Source organism: Pomacea canaliculata, linkage group LG1, assembly GCF_003073045.1.
Source record: "Pomacea canaliculata isolate SZHN2017 linkage group LG1, ASM307304v1, whole genome shotgun sequence".
NCBI lineage: Eukaryota > Metazoa > Mollusca > Gastropoda > Architaenioglossa > Ampullariidae > Pomacea > Pomacea canaliculata.
The window spans coordinates 12,362,311-12,383,405 of record NC_037590.1 but is presented as its reverse complement, the minus strand read 5'-3'; the positions used below and the strand labels follow the sequence as shown (position 1 = coordinate 12,383,405).

The following is a 21,095-nucleotide window of genomic DNA, read 5'->3' as shown; positions in this document are numbered from 1 at the left end:
CGGACGTACCGGTGTTCGTCAGGGGGGTCGCCACATGTAAAAGGTTGAGAACCACTGGTCTAAGTATTCGCTCTAACTTCCACGCATGGAATTAACGAAGTGAAGGAGTTTTACCAACAACAACACAAGGTTGTGAAGGGAGTTCCGATAAAGGACATCCTCGTTGTACTCGGTGACTGGAATGCCCAGGTCCGCCCAGACGCCTACCAGCAATAGGTAGGAAGGTTGGCAAATGTAGCGAAACGGACGATAGCGGTACCAGAGTCCTTGAATTTGAGCAGAGACAGAGACTCCCCTTAGCCAACACCTTACACCACGACAAGAAAGCGATCACGGCAGTCACTATTATTTGCAGCATCACGACCAAGATAGATCGCACCCTCTGCGGAGACCAGTAATTACCCCTTAGAAACAGCAAACAGTGCTAGAACTACATAAGTGCCAGAATCATAAGCCTTATCAGCTATCCAAGCAAAGTCATGCTGAATGTTATATAGAACAGAATCAGCACCACTACAGAGGAACTGCTAGCTGTCGAACATGCTGGCTTCAAATAGAAGCTTACTTTCGTACCACAGTAGGCGTACATCAAGGATGTAATCTATCACCAGAGCTGTTTAATATCTTTTCGGAGAATATCATGCTCGAAACCCTCCACGACTTGTCAACAGACTGACAGACAAATGCATATGGAATGGAGGCTGAAAGGAGCAAATCTATGGTCAGTGGCTTCACTACCAAGTACAATGTGTACCAATTCCTGATATTACCATGTACGTAGATAGGTGGACTGATGTTTGTATGCCGAGACTCACTCTCGGCCTCTTTTGGGAAGTGATCCGCGGTCAGTCTCGGCGAATCAAACCCAGCCTGCAAGAGCTCATGGCATTTGAGGGGCCCCAATAGGGAAGTCAGACGTAAATGAGGGAAGCGTGTAATGCGATCCTAAACTGACGCGTCCATCTCGCTCTTTCTCTTTAGCCGCGCTCGATGATTGGTGATTTGAGTCACTTAATGCCATTATTTTCTCTGAAGTCCCACTAGGGTTTATTTAAGAGACTGGGTCTGGTTTGTAGCTATATTCATCATGCAACCATTGATCCCTCATCAGTGGAGTAGGGTTCAGCATTATATCTTAAACTTACCCAATCCAGTGAATTAATTTGTTTTGCATTTGTATTGTATTTTTTTACATGGTGGAAACAACTAAAGATTTTCTTTTTAACGGGGTTAACACCTCTCATGCACGAAGAATTTTAAAACGGCTGTTTTCTTCAGAGCTGGCTGAAAAATACAATTTCAGTGGAACCAAAGGGGAAAAAGCTTCCAGTCACTTCAGCTGAGAAGTATATTAATTGGTGCGTAGTTTTTGTTTGGTTTTGATTTCTTTGAGGTGTACGTCAATCTGTACTTAAAAGGACAAACTTTCCGAACAATTAAAAAAAATAGTGAATCTAAGTATTATTTTCTCTACATTTACAAATTTATTATTGTGTATGATAGTATTTAAATCTACCTTACAATTTCCTCTTGTGCACAGCCACAGTCCAAGAGACATGGATTGAGGAATGATTCGAAGGGTGATGCCATCTAATGATGAGTGGAATTACAACAATGAGTTTGTCAAGTTAAAATTATTAATGTGAGCATTGTTTTATTCTTTGTGGATTTATTCAGTAAGCCTATTTACCTTACTTTTGGTACTAAAGATAAATTGGTTACTTTCAGATAGTATCTAAAATTTCTCATACACACAAATGGCCATCAAGACATTACCATTTAAAAATCTTTTTATTCCACTCTTGTTCAAGTTGTTGTAATCTCACTAGTAATTAGTAGATTTATGAAAGCATTAATTCTTTCTTTATGCAAGGCTAAAGGCGGTCAAACCCCCTGTACGCATGAATTTACCCTTTTTCAAAATAATTATTAAAAAATAGCTAAACAAGATAGAACAGCAATTTAAATTGATTATGACAGATCAGAATGTGTAGAAGTGGAACAGTTTACCTTAATCTTGCTTGTGAACTCACTTTTATGATAATCCAACCAAAATTAGGTATGTGAAGTGAAGTTTGGAAAGTAATTTTTTTACACATTTCAAACATGGCGTGGCTCGAACTTCGGGAGCAGATGAAAACCATTTTCACACCATTCATGGTCAAATTCTCCTTCATCTGAAGCAGAAATATCCTCTGGGATGTTCTTTCTTTTGTTATTCGACGTTCCAGAAGAATGATGTTCACAATGTGTACAATCGTAAAGGATAGGTAGTGTAGAATATCGGCAAGACTTTCGTTCAAACGTACATCCTTCGTCATGTAAGGGAGATAATTGTGTTCATAAATGCCTAAACTATCTTATTTTATAAGTTTTTCTTTTAAACCACGAGCTGTAAAGGCCTAAAAAAATTACAATGCATCAGCTCAATGTCTATACTGCATAAACATATACTGTGGGGCAAAATCAGCCACCTGTGTTGAGTGCATAAAGAAAGAGTTAAGCTTTCATCTATGTGAGAGGTTTGTTCTACTTACATAGCAAAAATCAAAATATGTAAATACATTGTAACTGACTTTTTTCTTTTCTTCTACAGGGACTCCACCACTCATGGATCGATTTTTGGTGTCATATTTTTCTATCTTTTATGTAAATAAATTGTTTGACTTTATGTATAAATAATTATTTCAAAGTAACTTTCATGCGGTAAAAAATGGTACACGGACTTTTCGCCGACGGACGTTTCGCCGCCGGACGTTTCGGAGCCGGACGTTTTGCCGATCGGACGTTTCGCCACCGGACGTTTCGGAGTCGGACGTTTTGCCGACCGGCGTTTCACCGCCGGACGTTTCGGCGCGGGGCACTTCATTTCGGCATTTCACGCGGGACCTTTAGCCGAAGTCAAGTGTGTGACGCCCCTTAGCTGACACATTTTCTCTCGCCATTGTATCAATGTATCAGTGAACTCTCTCTCACTTATCTCCTCATGTGAACCGTTAGCTCACACATTTCTCTCGCCATTGTATCAATGTTTTTTCTCAAAGCTGTTGCGCATAATCTGTGACAATCAAAGTGAACTGTCTGTGAAGTCTGTGTGTAAAATTTGTTTGAAATAAAGAATTTTGTGTAATCTAGTAGTTACTTTCATTCTTTGAGAAGTAAGTAAGCTCTCTCTCTCTCTGACATAATGCGGCAAAACGTCCGGCGGCGAAACGCCGGTCGGCAAAACGTCCGACTATGAAGCGTCCAGCGGCGAAACTTCCAGTCGACAAAACGTCCGGCTCCGAAACGTCCGGCGGTGAAACGTCAGTCGGCAAAACGTCCGCACACGGTAAAAAATTATTGACTGTAATTTTTATGTAAATAATTGGATGAATGCTTGTTTTATGTTCAGAAACAACTTTAATGCTTTAAATAATGTAAACTGTTAAAATAGTTTTTTGTTGTAAATAATAAAATTGTTTAGTGATATCTCTTGCCTACTATTTATGCATTGTGAGGAAACCAAAAGATTTTGAAAAGCTGTTGAATGTTTTCTTCATGGTGTGCCAGCCTGTGTACCAGTGAAAGTAAAAGTGTGAGACAGAGTGAGGGATGCAGCAAGAGGGGGGTGTGAGTGGGGACGTTGATGGGGCTTTCGTGGGAAAACACGAATTTTCATGGGCGATCGGTGGGTATGCAATGGTGCTTTCATGGGAAGGTTAGTGGGTCTTCCGTGGGAAAACATAGGAACCCGTGGGAATTCCCTACAGGGTCCCTCTTCCAAAACCCACCAAGGCCCCAACTTTTTTCCTACCGGGGTCCCATGAGGTTCCCACGAGTTCTTGCAGGCTAGGGAGGCTGATCGTACTTCCAGAAGAGCAGCGCAAAAATGGAATTTAATGAGACGTTTGATATCAACAATATAATTACCGTAAGTGTATTGCTTGTTTGCACTTTTAACCAAACTTGTATCTATTTAGAATACAAAAGTATTTGCTTCACTAGTCTGAAATCTTTTGTATGAAATAATAAATAATATGAATCTCATTTAAACTTCAACATCTAGAATCATGAATTAAGTGTTCGCATATATGCTTCACCTCGGTCTCTCGGATATTAGTTCGTGATATCGTACTTTTGAGTTAATAATGCGTGCAATATTTTATCATTGGACACAGCCCAGGATTAACTTTTAAGCACATTATACATATAGACATTGTACTCCAGTCCTGCAGTCAGTCATGCTTAACAAATAAATTTAGATAACAAATTTATGTATGTATATTTTGAACATCAATGATCACAAATTGAAAATGTGAGTTTATGACTTTAAGCATGGGAAAATATAATTATTAATTACATGGTAAAATTATATATATATATCCAACATAACAAATAAATTGAATAAAAGATAATATTTTAGTTGTCACCTTGTTTGCTTTCCATTCAATAAAGGTGTTTGTTTGATAGATAATATATGCTTGATCAGAAAGTAATTCATGAGCAAATCACTAAACTATTCAACGTGTTTATCACATTCCAGACAAATTTACAAATCATCAGTGATGTTTGCCAGTCCTTGGCAAATGACAAGTGCTTGACACCAGAGGACAGAGCATTTTTTAATCAAGGTTACGGTGAGTAGCAAACATGGATTCTGACACATATATATATATATCAAAAATTATACACACATCCATAACATCATAAGTCACTTCACTCTATATAGAGCGATAGCATTTACACCTACACACTACTGGCAGATGTTGGAAAAAGAGTATCGGTCTATTCACATGATCAGCAAATTTTGGTGCCACACAAATGCAGGAATGGTGTACACATTGTGTAATAAATAACATTTGATGAAGAAAAAGTATACATTAAAGATAAATGCAAGAGACATGTACACCACTGCAATACATGTATATGGGGCAAAGCCCATTATAGAAGATGGTGACACAAATTCTATAGAAATGTACTACCAGGCAATATACATGAGCAAAACAAATTATACAAGCTGGTAACAAATGTAAGAGATGTGCACACCATGTGGAAAAAAGTCCCATGAGATGACGCAAATAGAACAGGTTGGTGGTACAGAAATACTAGAGGTAGGAATGTAGACACTGCATAATAAACACTACCATGCAGGGTAAGGTAAATTATTGAAATCAGTGACAGAATCTAAGTCCCATGTGTTAAGAACATCTTGGTTAGAATAAAAAATAGCACTAACACACAAGAGTCATCCTTCTGTAGGGTCTGAGTATGTTATGGGATGCACTACACTAGCAGTATTACAGGTTATCATAGCATTGAATGATTTCTTATATTTGTCTCGTTTATATATATATACTTTCAGAGGATGAAATTCTTGAAAAAGTCCAGTTTCCAGATGACTGCCTTGTGCCGGGCATGATGTTTGTTTGCACTTCAAGGGAAAAGGCATGGACTTTATATCATGCTGCCTACATAAAGAATATGAGCTCTGTGGTGGATTTCACAAAATCTATATCTACTGCTGCATGGCTTTGCCGGAAAAAGTTTGAAAAGTTAGTTGCTCTATTATCCAGTGAACGCAGAGCTAACTCAGGCATGCCAGCCATCAACATTCGATGATAAAGTGAAAGATATCATATCTCATATAGAAGGTAGCATTATAAAGAAAATAAAATGATTGTGCAAAGGGGAATAACAACAATGTTTGGGTGCCTTATGCACCAAACATGATACAAGCATGCTGACAGCCACTTTAAACAGGGAAGGACTAATTTATTTATATGAAAAGGCCGAGGAATTGTTTTATTTCTGTAGAATATAGGTTTATACAAATATGCAGAAGTACACCTCATGTTGAAGAAGTATGGATTTTGCAATAGCCTGTGCTGATGATGAAGAGCTGTTACATAATTTTTATACTGACTTACAAATCTGATATTAGTGAGACTGCTAAACAAAGGGTGTTTTGCATGGTTCCTCATCTGCATTTTAGAATAAGAATTCACCATGAGTGTCATATGTTCATGGAGAAGCACCGCCAGCATCAACATGTGTCCAAGTCAACAAAGTACCTCAGAGAGCTTAGATATAGAGAGGGTGCACTCGCGACCGGCGGGAAAGCTCGTCGGTTAGAGTTATCTTTCGTAATGGGGTGCTACGAAACAACACGGCACAAGGCGATCGTTTGAGGCAAGGTGGGCAAATTTTTCTGCAATTAACTGTCAGATTGCCAGATTTAAATCAACCTCAAAAGAAAAACATTTCCACAATTTCCCAAAGGACGAAGAGAGATAAGCTACGAATTTATTCTCAAATTACGATCTATAAGTGTACTGTAGTTGAGAGCAGCTAGTCTACTACAACGCGTGTTGCTCTTTTACTATGATTATTAAAAGGACTTTACTGATTATACTGTGAAACTGTGTGATGAATTCTCACTTATCTGATTAGAAACCTATTTAAATTTGTTATAGTATTTTCATTTAAGGCATTCGTCTCTGGGGTGAGGTGTTATAAAATGTTTGTTATTAATATATTGAAAAAAATTATTAAACAGGTCCAAAATAATGATGAACTTTATGAGAAGGAAAGATTTTGACCATCTTACACCATCTGATGTGTATAGAAAAGGATACTATCTCTGCTCGGATCATTTCGAGGAAAGTCAGTACAACTGTCCAACCCCCAAAAAAGTCTTAAGAGGCTGTTAAGATATTAGAGTGTGCCTATTGTAAAAATATTGACAGTTAATTCCTGGGAAAAAAAGTTAAATCTCAGTTGATTAAACTTCTGTGGGAAGAGCTAAAAAGCATTGACCTCTGTTGTCCACTTGGTGCGTGTGATCTGAAAGGAAGTGTGATTAATCTATTTATCAATGTTTGCCTTCATTTTTCTCTTAAAGATAGCTCTGTGTCTTCTTTGAAAAAGGAACAAAAGAAATCGAAAAATGTTGAAGTTACATCCTTTGTAGCTTTTAAGCTAAAGTAATTTAAAATTGTTTTAGAACAGTGTGAAAGAAAATGTTATAAATTTTATTTAAAGTACATGTGTGAATGACACCTTTTGAGTATCTGCTTGCTGTATATTTCATAGTAAGCATAGCTGTTATCTTTAAATTGTCAACCAATGTTCTTACAAAAGGGATATGAATGTATATAATATATACATTATTATTATAGTAGTATTATGATTTGTTATTAATTATGATTATTATGATTTGTGTGAGAATTTATTGCTCATGCTTGTATGTAAACAGAAATCTATATGTCTCAGTATGTGAGCAAGCCTTCTGAATGTGGCTTGTTTTATTTATGTGTAAGTCTGTTTTTTCCCATATTCATAAATTCTCATAAATTAGATTTTTATGGATTTTAAATAAATGCAAATTTGTGCTCATGGATGTGCTGTTTGAATTTATAAAAGTTATCCTTTTTAAATATAGTCAGCTGTCATACTTGTATTAAAATCTCCCAAACTACCCTTATCTAAGCAATTCTCATCAATAAAAGACACAAAAATCTGTTCTTAGATAAAGGTCATTTGATATCGCAAACACCTAGACATTTACTCCAAAGATAAACACTGCTAGCGACGACTTTGTTTAGTAGTGGTTGATAGTAGCAACTGCGCCGTAGCACCCCATTTCGAAGGGACGCAACTCCGTCACTACTTTTCTTAACAAGTAAGGATAAAGAAGGAGTGCACCCTCTCTATATCTAAGCTCTCTGGTGCCTCAGGAAAAGTTTACAAGATGCCACCAATGCTTAGGATAATTAATTGCTCTCACATCGGAGAACCTTTGCAGTAAAAGAGTATTGGGAAGAAAATTGCTCTAGATTTATATCAGCAAGTAGGTTCAAAATTCATTAGCTGTTGTAGACAGAAAGTAAGATCTATTTATAAAAGTAACAATAAAATAACTATATATATATAATCAGTGTTGTGGCCCTATGCTCCTCCAGGAGTAACAAGGACTTAACTAAACGGTGATTCAAGGATTTAAACATTTTAAATTGAATATTTTGTATAAACATCAGAAAAGTCAAAAACATATGCAGGACTGTTTTTTGCTGATTTTAGTTCTGTGTTCAATACAGTACAACCACACTGTAACATGTTCTAGAAGAATGTTTTACAGAGTTCAAGTGCTATATGTGCTGTATGCAGAAATAATAGGAACATGAAGAAGTTTGTACCCTTTGATGTGGAGCTGACTCACCATAGTTGACTTTTCAAGTGTGTGTGCGCGTGTGGGTGTGTGATGCTGTTGTTGTACCATACGAATAATTGTAAGATCTTATCTTTAATAAGACAAGTAGAAAGTCGGTTGGATTTTTGTTTTGTTACAATGCATCTCTTGCCTTATCCTTAGCTTTTAGGCAGCACTTGTTGGGGTTGTTTGGTCCCCATAACTGAGCACACTTTGCAAATAATTGCCCATTGGAATTGATAATGTTTGTCATTTTTCATTTGACAATTTAATAGTGTATTTATTGAGTGCAATATCCTTATAAGCCAGCTAATGGCATGTTACAAATACAGTCATAATAAATATAACAATATTAATAATTATGATATGGAGAAATGTAATAGTCAACCAAGATTACAGGAATTGGGCAGAGTTTGATAAATACCTTCAAAGCTGGAAAAATTTGAATTTGGCAATTTATGATATCATATTTCTTGCACAATATGGCATCCACGACTCCTTACATTCTTTACAAAAGATGCTGTAATAAACAAAGAAAACTTGAATTTTAAAAATTGAGCTGTTAAGACACATGACTTGTGAAATAATAAAAGTTATATTGACATCTGCTCAATTTGTTCTCTGTTATTTTTTTAAAGGACTTATTGTAATTATTGGCTGTACATTTTCATTTTGTTGATTGGCGCATGGTTGAATTGTCAATGCAAAAGTCCTCTAGAGCTGAATGTTAATCTCCTGAACTGATGTAGAGTGAGATTATCATCGGTATGCCCAATGCTTCGATGCCTTCCAAAGCGTTCTTCTAGTCTGATTTTTTTTCATAGAGTGTCTTCTTGACCAATGAACAATGTTAATCTTTGTATGTTGCTTCTGCAGTACTCACTAACAGTAAACAGGTAGTTGCCCTTACACCAGAATAGGAACAGAGTGTAACATTCTCATAGACATATGTAATGTGATGGAAATACTTCTTATCAGTGATTTTAATTTCAGGTAATGGTTGCAGATCAGTTTCAGTGACAGCAGTGCAGAGAGTCTTTTCACCCAATTCTTTCAGAAATATTTTCAACCTAACCATTTCAGGAGGCAGACAAGTCAAATCCTTCTTCATGTCCATGCAGTTGGTGTAGGCGATACGAACTGGCATGACAGGGGGCTCGCGCACCTTTTGAAGAAAAATAGATGACAATTTTGAACTGTTTACCTAATCCATAAACACACTCACATGTTTTAAATTACATGTAATTAATATAAAATAAATCTAGATTTATCTTAATACTATTACACTTTTCTTAATCATTGGGTTTTCCCTTCCTGTTTGCCATAATTGAACACTTATGACAATTATTCACAAGGACAATATTTCAGATTATGTACCATTCTTCAGGTGCCAGAGAAAAATTTAGATTTACTTTACAAACACGAGTTCTTCATAGTTTAACCCATCTGTATAAAGTCCTTTTATGTCCTGGGATTCTCATCTTTTTAAAGTAAAGAATTTGTTTTAAATATAAAAATGTATGAACTGATAAATACTTAAAAAATCCCACATAAAACAAATCATCCTAAGAAACATCTTAAATCTGCTGTGTGTTGCCAGAGGGGTGTGTGAGCTGAAAGCATGTCACCGGTAATAGTGAAACATAAATTGTAAGAGCTGATATTACTAAACACAACAACAAATCAAACGAAACAAATGGAACATCAATACAATAATTTAGATTTTCTTTTTTCTTTGATTTAAACCTCGGTAATACTGGTTTACAGCATAAGAAACATCTTAAATCGTCTCTGTGTTGATGATGGGGTGTGTGAACTGAAAGCACTGATGTTGATCTAGGCCTATTCATATACAGCGAGTTTTTAAAAACAATAAGAAGAATATTTAAACAAAAAACTTACACCGAACGATTTGATACTTGCAGTTACATTCTACCAGCAGCAGTATCAACCGCCTTTTGTGCGTTTCTTTATTGTTGTTACGCTTGCAGACATTGCTGACATAGCCATTGAAGTCATTCGCTAAACCATGGTAGGCTTAACCGGAAGTTTTGAGCACCCGAGCCTCGTTCTAGAAGTTAAGTGAAAAAAATCGTCTGCCATCGGCCCAGGGGATCTACGTTCATGATAGTACCGATCCCACTCTACGGATGTGACGTGAACTCTGCGGGCTGCAAGTGAGAATCCAGCCACTGAGAACAAGTGACAGAGGAGGCTGACCCGGGTGTCATACAAAGACAAATTTCGTACATAGAACCAATGACTTAGTACGAAGCACGACTGACATTCACAGGACACCAGGAACCTCTACTTTCAGGCGACGAAAGATGGTCTTTGGCCAAGTGACCCGGTACGACACCTCGTCGACTATAATTTATATCATCCAGGTAGTCGACGCTGCGGTAGTCAGAGGAAGAGCTGGCTGACGAAAGTTAAAGACTGGACTAGCCGTCCTGTACAGGACTGCTGACTATCGTTCACAACAGAGTGGTAGGTCCTGTCAGCTGCCGTGTCTATGCATGTCTCCCCACACGACAGGTACCGGTCCAGGGACGACTGACTGACTGATGTCATATCATGGAAAGGGATAATCAGCTTTATATCAGTGTGACATCAGACCTCATATCGAGTCAAGCACTGAAAGAAAAGTAACGAACAAGCAACAAATAATGACAGCGAACAGCTAACACAGGATAGAGAGTGGAAGAAAGAACAAATAAAAATTGAGATAATTTACCATCCATCGAAAAAAATAGGTCATTGTGACCTTTCACTTGGAAATTTTTACGTGTATATAAAAGGTTCATACTAGGAGTTAGTAACTTCATCACTTTGCTTTTTTTCTTGTGTCAGTCGTGTGTGTTTTGGAGGCAAGTGTCTTTCCTCATGTGAAGTGCTTGATAAAAAGAACGGGAAGACCTACGAACCGTGCCAGTGCCAAGAGGGTGAGGCTGTAAAATTGTGCAAACAAGTCGATTTTGCCACTCACTGATGCATTACTATTGCGATCTGAATTATACTACTGTTCCCTTAAAATGGAATCATTTAGTATTTAATTTGTAACAGAGTGGTAGCGGTTGCATGATGTAAGTAGTAAACGTTTTACCACACACTCAAGCAGATGTAGGAAGAAAGCTGGCAGATGTATTTTGCTGAAGTGGTCTGAACGAAATACCACAGCTGCACTCCTCTACAGTAGGTTACAGGGTGGAGTCGTGGGCGGAAGCTGTCTTTCCTTTGTTCTGTAGTGTCGCTACTGATCATGTCTCCAGCACGTCTCGTGTCAGCTCCGCCTTTATGTACACCTCGCAGGGCTAAACTTCTCGTGATTCTCATGTAGGTCCACTTTAGTCAGCACCTTTAATTGTAGTCAATCGTCACAGAGCACACTTGCTGGTGCTGCATTGCATCTTCTGCCTATAGTAACTATAATTCACCGCAGGGTAATCGCCAACTACTCTTTACATTTTTCTTTGGGATGTCAGGAAGGAATGAGTTAGCTAGAAAATAGCAATTTTCAAATCAGTTTTAAAGGGATGCCTAATGATTGCTCAGTGAATAGTCTGTCAGTATAGTACAGATACATGTATATGAAAGTATGTTGTAAAAGTAATCTCAGGGGCTCTTGAAATGATACTAAGATCTCCGATATTTACCAAACGGACTGTATGAATAATGACAGTTCACAATAAAACTGTATCAAACGAAAGTGACATAACATAGCACGAATAACAGTAAAATATAAATAGTAACAACCCGCTAATAAATCCTTGAATATACATCTTAGGACGTTCTCAGATGATGGAATTTTACCCGTAAAGGCCTTTAATATTAGCAGATAATATTTTTTGTGGGCAAGTTTTTGATAGGAGTCAAGATTGTAATTCGGTAGGTCGTAAAAATTTAATTGTTACTAAGGCGACAGGTGCCGCACTTGCAGTCTTCGCCAACAAATTTTTATTTCTTGTGTTGTCTGTCATTTCACACAGATATTAATGCCTGCAAACACTGTTGTCAGGAGGTCTTTGGCAACGAATGTTTACCAACTGAAACGTCTCTTGGCTTTCGAGAACCCTGCTACAAAGGTGTATGCAATGAAGTGAGTGAAGGGTGTTAAGAGATTAAAGTTCTTTTACTTCTCTGGTGAAAAAGTGTACAATGTGTATAAAGCTGAATGTTTGACCATGGATCAACATCGCAGAAGAAGGTGAGCGATGATCATGGTCGAGGTAGGACGCGTCTGTACCTCGGTGTAAAAGAATGCATTTATTTACCTAAACAAAATCTTCTTATGGCCTGTGTTGGTGGATCAGCACATCTGGGATACAAGTCTGTAGATTGTGTCTAAGAAAATCCCATGGATAATATTGTTTCAGTGAAATTATTGTAAAAAAAAAAAGTAGAAGCTGGGTGAAGACAGTGAAATTGGCGGCGAAATTGTGATCACCCTCAGTAGAGCGCTGCAGAGCAGTGTGGGGTTACCCTGTGGGGTTTCTTACTCCTGTGGTTTAAAACTATTTGTTTGTACGAAAGACTAATGGGTCCAAAAAAGATAAACGATGATAAAAAAAAGAAAACAGGTAACCAGCCCTAACGAAAGTATTGTGAACACGTCTGCTCAGAAAACTGGAGAATTCGAAGGAAGAGAGAGAAGACAACGAGAGAGGGCAAACAGTGTCAGTCAAACATGTCGATCTCAGTCGAGTGACCGACAAACCCTCCTGACCCAAGTTTTCCCCGCTGCCAACATTACAAACAGTGAAATAGCAGACCGACTGGGGAAGTTACAAAGAGTTACAGAAGTTTTGTGTAAGCAAGTGGAGGACGGACATCGCTCACTGAAAGAACATATAGACAACAAAATTGAGTTCCTGTCGAGTACTATCTTCGATCTAAGGAAAGAAAATGATGATTTAAAAAAATAATAGAAGATCTTCAAATGCAAATGTTAGAAATGAAAGAAGAAATCACTGGGCTAACCTCACTGACAAAAGAGCAGCAAGAAGAAATAAACAATCTAGAACAATACTCGCGAAGAGACTCTGTGAGGATACATGGCCTCCCGGATAATGGAAGGGAGGAAACAAGTTGGGATTGTGAGCAAAAATTCCTTAAAGTTGTCAACATTACACTTGGTCTGCCAGACATCAACACTCACAAGATCTCAGCGCTGCATAGAGTGGGGAGACTCCAGCATGGCAAACCGAGACCGGTGATAGTAAAATTTGTCTCCAGGAAAGACAAGGAACAAGTCATCAAAGCGCGCTGCAGACTGAAGGGATCAGGAATCGTAATATCAGAGGACCTAACACATTTAAACATCCAAAGACTTAATCGTCTCAAACAACAAGAAGGAGTGGTAGATGCATGGTCGGCAGCAGGAGGTAGGCTGTTTGCAAAACTTCGAGATTCCAGTGTGGTAGAAATAAAAAGTGGAGACACGAGTCCCATAGACAGGAAGCTAACTGAATTACACAACGAACAACGAAGTCAACACCAAAAGGAGAGCGAGGGCAACCCGCAACGCTTTCCTCAGGATACCCTTCAGAGACAGCATGTTCACCGGCCGCAAATTCATCAGCAGCCGACCCATAAAGAAAAAGCTCAGCGGGGACTGTCAACACCTCCCTCTCAGCTCTCAAGATCCAGCCATTCTACCCCAACTACACCTACATCAGCCGCGGAAGCAGGTTCGCCCAACCAGATCAACAAACCGTGAATGAAGTGACTGAGGTGTGCAGTGGATGAGCAAGTGTGTATATAAAGGATATTACTGGTGCAAAAAACAATTCTATTTCTCAACACCAGCTTACTGGTAAGTGCATCAACATTAATGTGCACACCCTTATTGAGATACGCCTTCAGATTTCCTCTGATTCCCTTTCCTTGCTTCCAATGATATATGGTTAAAATGTGGCTATTCCTTGTGAAATATTCTACTGGGGAAGGTATGCACACACCCAGACACATATAACGATTAATTGTTAAAATTTGTCCAACCAATGTTGTAGACATGATTTGTAAAAACGCATGTACTTAAACCTGAAGCTATTTGTATTAGATTCTTCAATATTTAGAAATTTCCACCACCAGTGCCAGCAAACATGATCACCGCTATGGCAATTAACGGTGACTATGATAAGATATGCCAACCAATAATAAGGAACTGTCTGTTTATTGTGCTTGTTTGTTTATTTTTTTGTTCATATTTTTTGCTATGTTTTTTGTGCTTTTTGTCTGAGTTCTTGTCAAGCTGGTTTTTTGTCGTGCCTGGGCTTGCCCACATATGTCTTTATGGGTATGCTTTTTTATTATAAGTTTACTCACTAATATTCATATTTCATCTTGTTGCATTATATGCTGTCACTTTTGGTAAATATATTTAGCCACTGCTGTATACGGTATTATTTTACACCTTCTAATCATAATATGAATTTTAGAGCAGGTCTGCAGAAACAGTTAGTAGAGGCAGAACAAAAAGTACAAAAAGGGAGCTTATATTGGTTTAAGTACCTATTAGTTTTAGCTGCTGCTAACTGTACCTTTCTATTCACTCCAATATGAGTAAGACTTACAACTCACTTTTGCATCAATGAATTGTCAGGGACTAGGGGACATGCGAAAAGGAGAGATGTGTTTCATTATTTACGGAATAAGTCTTATTCAATCTACCTGTTACAGGACACACATTTCGAACATAAACAGGAAAAAATGATTGCCGCAGAATGGGGTCACTCCTGCATATTCGCATCATTTACTTCTTCCTCCAGGGGGGTAGCAATTCTATTTAATAATAACTTTGAATTTTCAATTAAAAAAGTTTATAAAGATAATGGAGGAAATTATGTGATGGCAGTGATAAAAACATTAGAGAAAGAGTTTTTAATTGGTAGTGTTTATGGGCCAAATAAAGACGACCCAAAATTCTACTCTCAGTTAGAAGAATATGTTAAACAATAGGAGTAGAAAATATTGTTTTTGGAGGAGATTGGACATTGTTTTGAACTTTCAACTTGACTGTCATAATTACAAACATAAAATAATATTAAAGGGCAAGAACAAGTTGATAAGATGATGACAAACATGGATCTAGTAACATATGGCGTGAACTAAACCCAGAAGCACTAAGATATACTTGGCGTAGGAAAAGACCATTCCAACAGAGTAGATTAGATTTTTTCCTTATGTCAGATTCGCTCTCAAATTTGGTCATGGATGCAAATATTACTCCGGGCTACCGTACGGACCATTCACTGATTACTTTGTCATTAGCTACAGAACAAGAGGAAAGGAGATTTAATCTATGGAAGCTAAACTCTTCACATCTGAAGGACAAAGACTATCTAACCCAAATAAACACTGTCATTAAGAAGTGACAGAAGAGTACTCAGTGTTCCCATATGACAGGGAGATTTAGCAATATTCACCCAATGGAATACAGTTTGTAGTGTCTGATCAAACATTTCTAGATACTATGCTAATGAAAATTAGAATGAAAACAATGACCTACTCTAGCCAAGAAAAGAAAAGAAATAATGATAAAGAAAAATATTAGAAAAAGAAATTACAAGGTTAGAAATTAAAGATAAGTTAAAAGAAGAAGAAGTCCTTGAACTTGAAAAGAATAAAAGTGAACTCATTAGTTTAAGAGAAAAAAGAATGGAGGGTGTACTGATTCGCTCCAGGGCAAAGTGGATAGCAGATGGAGAGAAAGTAAGTAATTATTTCTGTTCACTGGAAAAACGTAATTATGTAAGTAAGCAAATTCGGAAATTACAGAAGCAAAATGGGGAAAGTATTAGAAAACTGAAGAAATAAAGAGCAGAAGTGCGAGAATTCTTTTCCAACCTGTACGCAGAGAGAGCTGTTCAGGACTTTAGCTTTACTAATATCAAGAAGATATACCAAAACTTACACAACTTGAACTCAATTTGTTGGATGGAAATATCACTTTTAGAAGAAGCGAGCCAGGCAGTTAAAAATATGGTAATGGAAAAGCCAGGAGTGATGGATTCACTGTGGAATTTTTTAAGGTCTTTTGGAAACAACTTGGACCTTTCATTTTAGATCTCTAAATGAAGTTTAGTAAGGGTGAATTATCCTCTACACAAAAGAAGGTGTAATCATATGCATTCCCAAAGTAGATAAACCTAGAGACCAAATTAAAAACTGGAGACCAATTACTTTACTAAATGTGGTATATAAGATTGGCTCAACATGCATTGCAAACAGAATGAAAAAGTTTTATCATCCCTAATTCATGAAGACCAATCTGGTTTTGTCCGCGGGAGATACTTAGGGGATAATGTAGGCTGATATACGATTTGATTGAACATTTGGATAAAAATAAAGAACCTGGTTTGTTGGTATGTCTTGATTTTGAAAAAAGCGTTCGATAGTATCAGCTGGAGCTTCATGCTGAAAGTTTTAAATTTTTTTGGTTTTAGTTCACAGTTTTTGTAAGTGGATAAGCACTTTCTACACAAATATCAAGTCTAGTGTGTCAGTTAATGGCACATTGTCTGAATGGTTCTATGTTAGAAGAGGATGCCGTCAGGGGGACCCAATTTCGCCTTATATATTCATCTTATGTGTAGAAATTCTAGCTATTATGATTAGGAAAAATACATACATAAAAGGTATAAAATCCAAATAGCGAAACTAAATTGTACAATATGCAGATGACACAGAATTGACTTTAGAGGGTGATAGACAGTCTTTGAAGAATCAATGAATACATTAAAACTGTTCGAAAAAATATCTGGTTAGTTCTGAACACTGAAAATCAAGTGCAATATGGCTGGGAAGCAAAGCAAATTCAACAGCTAAGTATTTACCCCATTTACAGATGCAGTGGAACCCAGGAGAGTTCAAAATTCTTGGTATTTGGTTTACTAATAATCTAAAAGCATGTATAAAGTTAAAATTATGATAGTAAGCTAGCCGAAATTAGAACATTGTACAAGATTTGGCTGAAAAGACAGTTAACTCCATTAGGAAGAGTAGCAATACTCAAGTCCTTAATCTTGTCAAAGTTAACACACTTGTGGTTATTGCTGCCAAATCCCCCAGATCATATTGTTAACAACATTCAAAAATCTATATTTCAGTTTGTGTGGGGTGGAAAAAAGGATAAAATTAGCAGAAAAGTGTCTATTAAAAAAAGTATATAATGGGGGGATTGACATACCTGATGTTAGAACTTATATGAATGCCTTAAAACTAACATGGTTGCGGAACATAAAGAAAACCCGTCATAGCTGGAAAATGATTATTATGTCCTCACATAAAATGTTAAATTACCTAGACAAACTTGGCCCAGCAGTTGGCTCTTTTGTAACTGTAAATAGTTTCTGGACGGATGTTTTAAAAGCGTATGAGATATTTGGAGAAAGTGTTGTGTGTAAACATATTGAAGAGATTATATCAGAGCCTATTTTTTGTAACAATAAAAATTAAGATTGGGAATAAACCATTTCTGTATAGAAGTTGGGTAGACAAAGGGATATATTTAATTAAACACTTGCTGGATGAAAGAGGAAATTTTCTATCATGTCAAGATGTTAAAAGGATATATGATGTAAACATTAATTTTGTCTCTCTAAATGGTTGCATAGATGCCATAAAGGAATATATGCATCAAGACAGAGAGAATGCAACTGATCCATCACCGCTTGCCTATGATACAAATAAACTCTTAGTGTAATTCAATCTGTACAGAAAGGTGCAAGACTGTACTATGATAACATGGTAGCTAATACACATGTGCCTAACTGTTGCTCAAAATGGGATACAAGACTAAAATAGAAATGTAGATTGGCACATTATCTTCAGGAAAGTAACCAAGATTAAAGATATTAAATTAAAATGCTCCAAATCAGAGTCTTGCATAGAATATTGGGGACAAAAATAGCTTTATTTAATATGGGTCTAGAAATGGATGATTTTTGTAACTATTGTAGATGTGAAAAAGAAAACATTCAACATATTTTTTGGAAATGTAAATGTGTTCAAGATTTCTGGCAAACTTTCAAAATTATGTGTCAAACAAATGTGGATTATGACAAGGATGATATTAAGTGAACACCTGGTTTTATTTGGATGCAGTAATAACTTTAAGACAGATGATGTACTGGATTTAATCTTACTACTTGCTAAATTATACATATACTCTTGCAGATTCAAAAAACCACACCTCAGTTGAAACCATTCATTCAGATACTGCAATATAGATATAAAAATTGAAATTTTTAATGCACGCCTGGAAATGAAAGAAGAAAAGTTGTACAACTTTGGCTACCTTATATGCAACTTGTTGACCAAAACTTAAGCAGTGACTAGACTTTCATACATGTTGATATACACTACCTTATATGTCTTTTATATTGTTATATATGGTATAGTGCAATGGAGTGAATGGCTTAAACATAGAATATGCCATATGATTAATAGTAAATGAAGAATAAATGTTGTATATTCAAAAATAAATAATAAAATAATGTGCGAATAATAATAAGGAAAAAAATAAATGTTTATATATGTTAAAAAGAAAGCTAGTTTAATTGTTAGATACTAGATAGTATATTGAAATTACTTTAAATCAGAGTCCTGCACAAAAAGGTTGGGGGCAAAAATGTCTGGCACTATTTAATGTTTGTGATATTGTTATGTATGCTCGTTATAATTTAAGGAATATGATTTGGATGATTTTGTCATGTAATGCAATGTGTTAATGAAACATCGCAGAAGAAACAAAATAGTATAGTGTTTAGTCTGACTCAAGCTATCTAGACATCTGGATGTCCATCTAGGATACATAACTGAAAACTTGACTAAACTAGAGGTTGCGTGTAAAGGTCGCAACGTATTCGCGATTCTACTGGTGTAGTTTCCATTCTATCTGCAGCATATAAAGTGCGTGTCAGAGGAGGATGTTCCTTGCGGCAATGGTATCTTAGACAAAAACGAAGAATGCGACGTAGGAAAGAGCGTCGTGAAAAACCAAGATAAATGTTGTAACAGAACTTGTCATCTCAGAGAATCTGCACAATGCAGGTAAACTAGTGTTTTGTGTCTCCACGTAATAACTTTTCGATCATATGAGATAATATTCCAGTTTATTTTAATTTCATTCCCATCCAAGCTGGTATTTCAGGAGTTTCTATAATTATCATTTAGACCAGTACTTAAAACATCTACGCTGGTCACGCAGCAGTTGCTGGTAGCAAGTACTAATTAATGCCAAAGGTAAGAGAAGAAATGAGACGGTTGGGTTCAGTTATTCGCATACCAGTGAACAGTGACGATAACCACTATGGCATGCAACCCTTGCGTCTTAATCCTGTTAAAAAAGAACAATCAGTAACAGGGCATGTGAAGTACTCATTGTGTTTTGGGTGTTTACAGTGGTGTCAACAAACCGTGCTGTACAGACTGCAAAATCGCACAAGAAGGAACTGTTTGTGAGGATAACTTTAAACTTCTGTGTATGGAGAGCGCAAAGTGCGAGTATCCTTTTGTTGTTTTATTAAATGGACAGTTGATAATGCCACAGACCTATATTAGCGGACTGCTGGCAGAAGATTTATTTCCAGTTAACTGCTAAAACGAAGTAGGTGTTTACAAAGCTTGTGGTTTAGTCCCATTCATTGTCTAGGTTCGCCGAGGCTAACAGCGAACTTCACAAGAGGCTAAGCGTTGGTCTCGGCAGACAGCAATCCACCTAAACACGTTCGTAATTAAATCTAACGCCTCTCCCTTCACCCTGTACTCGCAAATGTTTATGTCATATTATAAGTCAAATGATAGAGTTTTCATGTATGATAATTTTTAATTATTTGTCTGAGGTCCTCTGCACATTGATCCTTACGACGAAGCAGTGGTGTGTTGTGAGCAAAATATATTTGCAGTTATTTTTGATTGCATTTTTGTCTGTGTTTGATTTTTGCCTTCATATTGCTCTTTGACGGTTGATGAGTGGTGTTTCCACTGACTGTCCGTCTGCTGTGCCAAAAGAGAATGGAGCAGTCTGCATCGGAGAGTAAGTTATTTCATTGGTACCGCTTTTTCCATACAGAATTCTTACTTTATTATGAGCTTTAAAAAAACATTAATATTTGTATTACATTTAATACATGTGTAATTAGTGTTTGAAATTGACATTATAAATGTGAGAAATGTATAGAGATAGAAACCGAAAGTACATTGTCATTCGCTTCAAAATGGCATTTTATTGTCATAAAAGGATGACATGTCATGAGACTATTTAATAGAAGAGAGCTTGATACAAGGGACCGAGGTGCTATACAGTACCATGCTGTACACCAGAATAAACCTCTTTTCAAAACTCTGCTGGAGGTGCTAAAGGTGCCCTCTGTCGTTTGTACTGCTCAACAATTGGAGAACATTATGCAAGAAACCTTCAATGATTTTCTTTATTGCAAAACTGCAAAAATCCAAATAGAATTGCAATAGTGACCAGTAATGACTAGGCTTTGGCACATCATAAAGTTTCTTTGAAACCATAACTCATTCATTCGGCCCCATGAGTGGGAAACATTAGGTAAAGAAAAGAATGACAGCATTAAGATTACAATAAATTTTCGGTCCTAAGAACTAATAACTCCATTGTAACTAAAACCAAAATAAACAAAACTTATATCTATTCCTAATAAAACGTAAACAAAACAAAAATACAATAGAAGAGAAGATAAAATTCAAATATACACAATATTATTTGTGAGTGAGGACAAATGTTTATTTTTTCTTTTATTTCAGAGGCCAGTGTATTAACGGCACATGTATTACCAAGGACTGTAACGAGCTGGGAAAAAAGGAAAAGAAGTTCTACAGGGCCTGCATATGTGATCGTAATGGTAAGATCTTTAAACTGCCCTGAGAATTA

General features: G+C 36.8%; 1 protein-coding gene across 1 annotated transcript in view; it reads left to right on the top strand.

Annotated features, from left to right (window-relative positions):
* LOC112559083 (disintegrin and metalloproteinase domain-containing protein 17-like) overlaps window positions 1-21,095 on the top strand; it is a 117,288-nt gene that overhangs the window by 48,367 nt on the left and 47,826 nt on the right. The window contains exons 13-14 of the mRNA XM_025229999.1: window positions 20,169-20,231; window positions 20,969-21,066. Of these exons, the coding sequence (XP_025085784.1) occupies window positions 20,169-20,231; window positions 20,969-21,066 (161 nt within the window). The remainder of the gene's footprint in view (window positions 1-20,168; window positions 20,232-20,968; window positions 21,067-21,095) is intronic.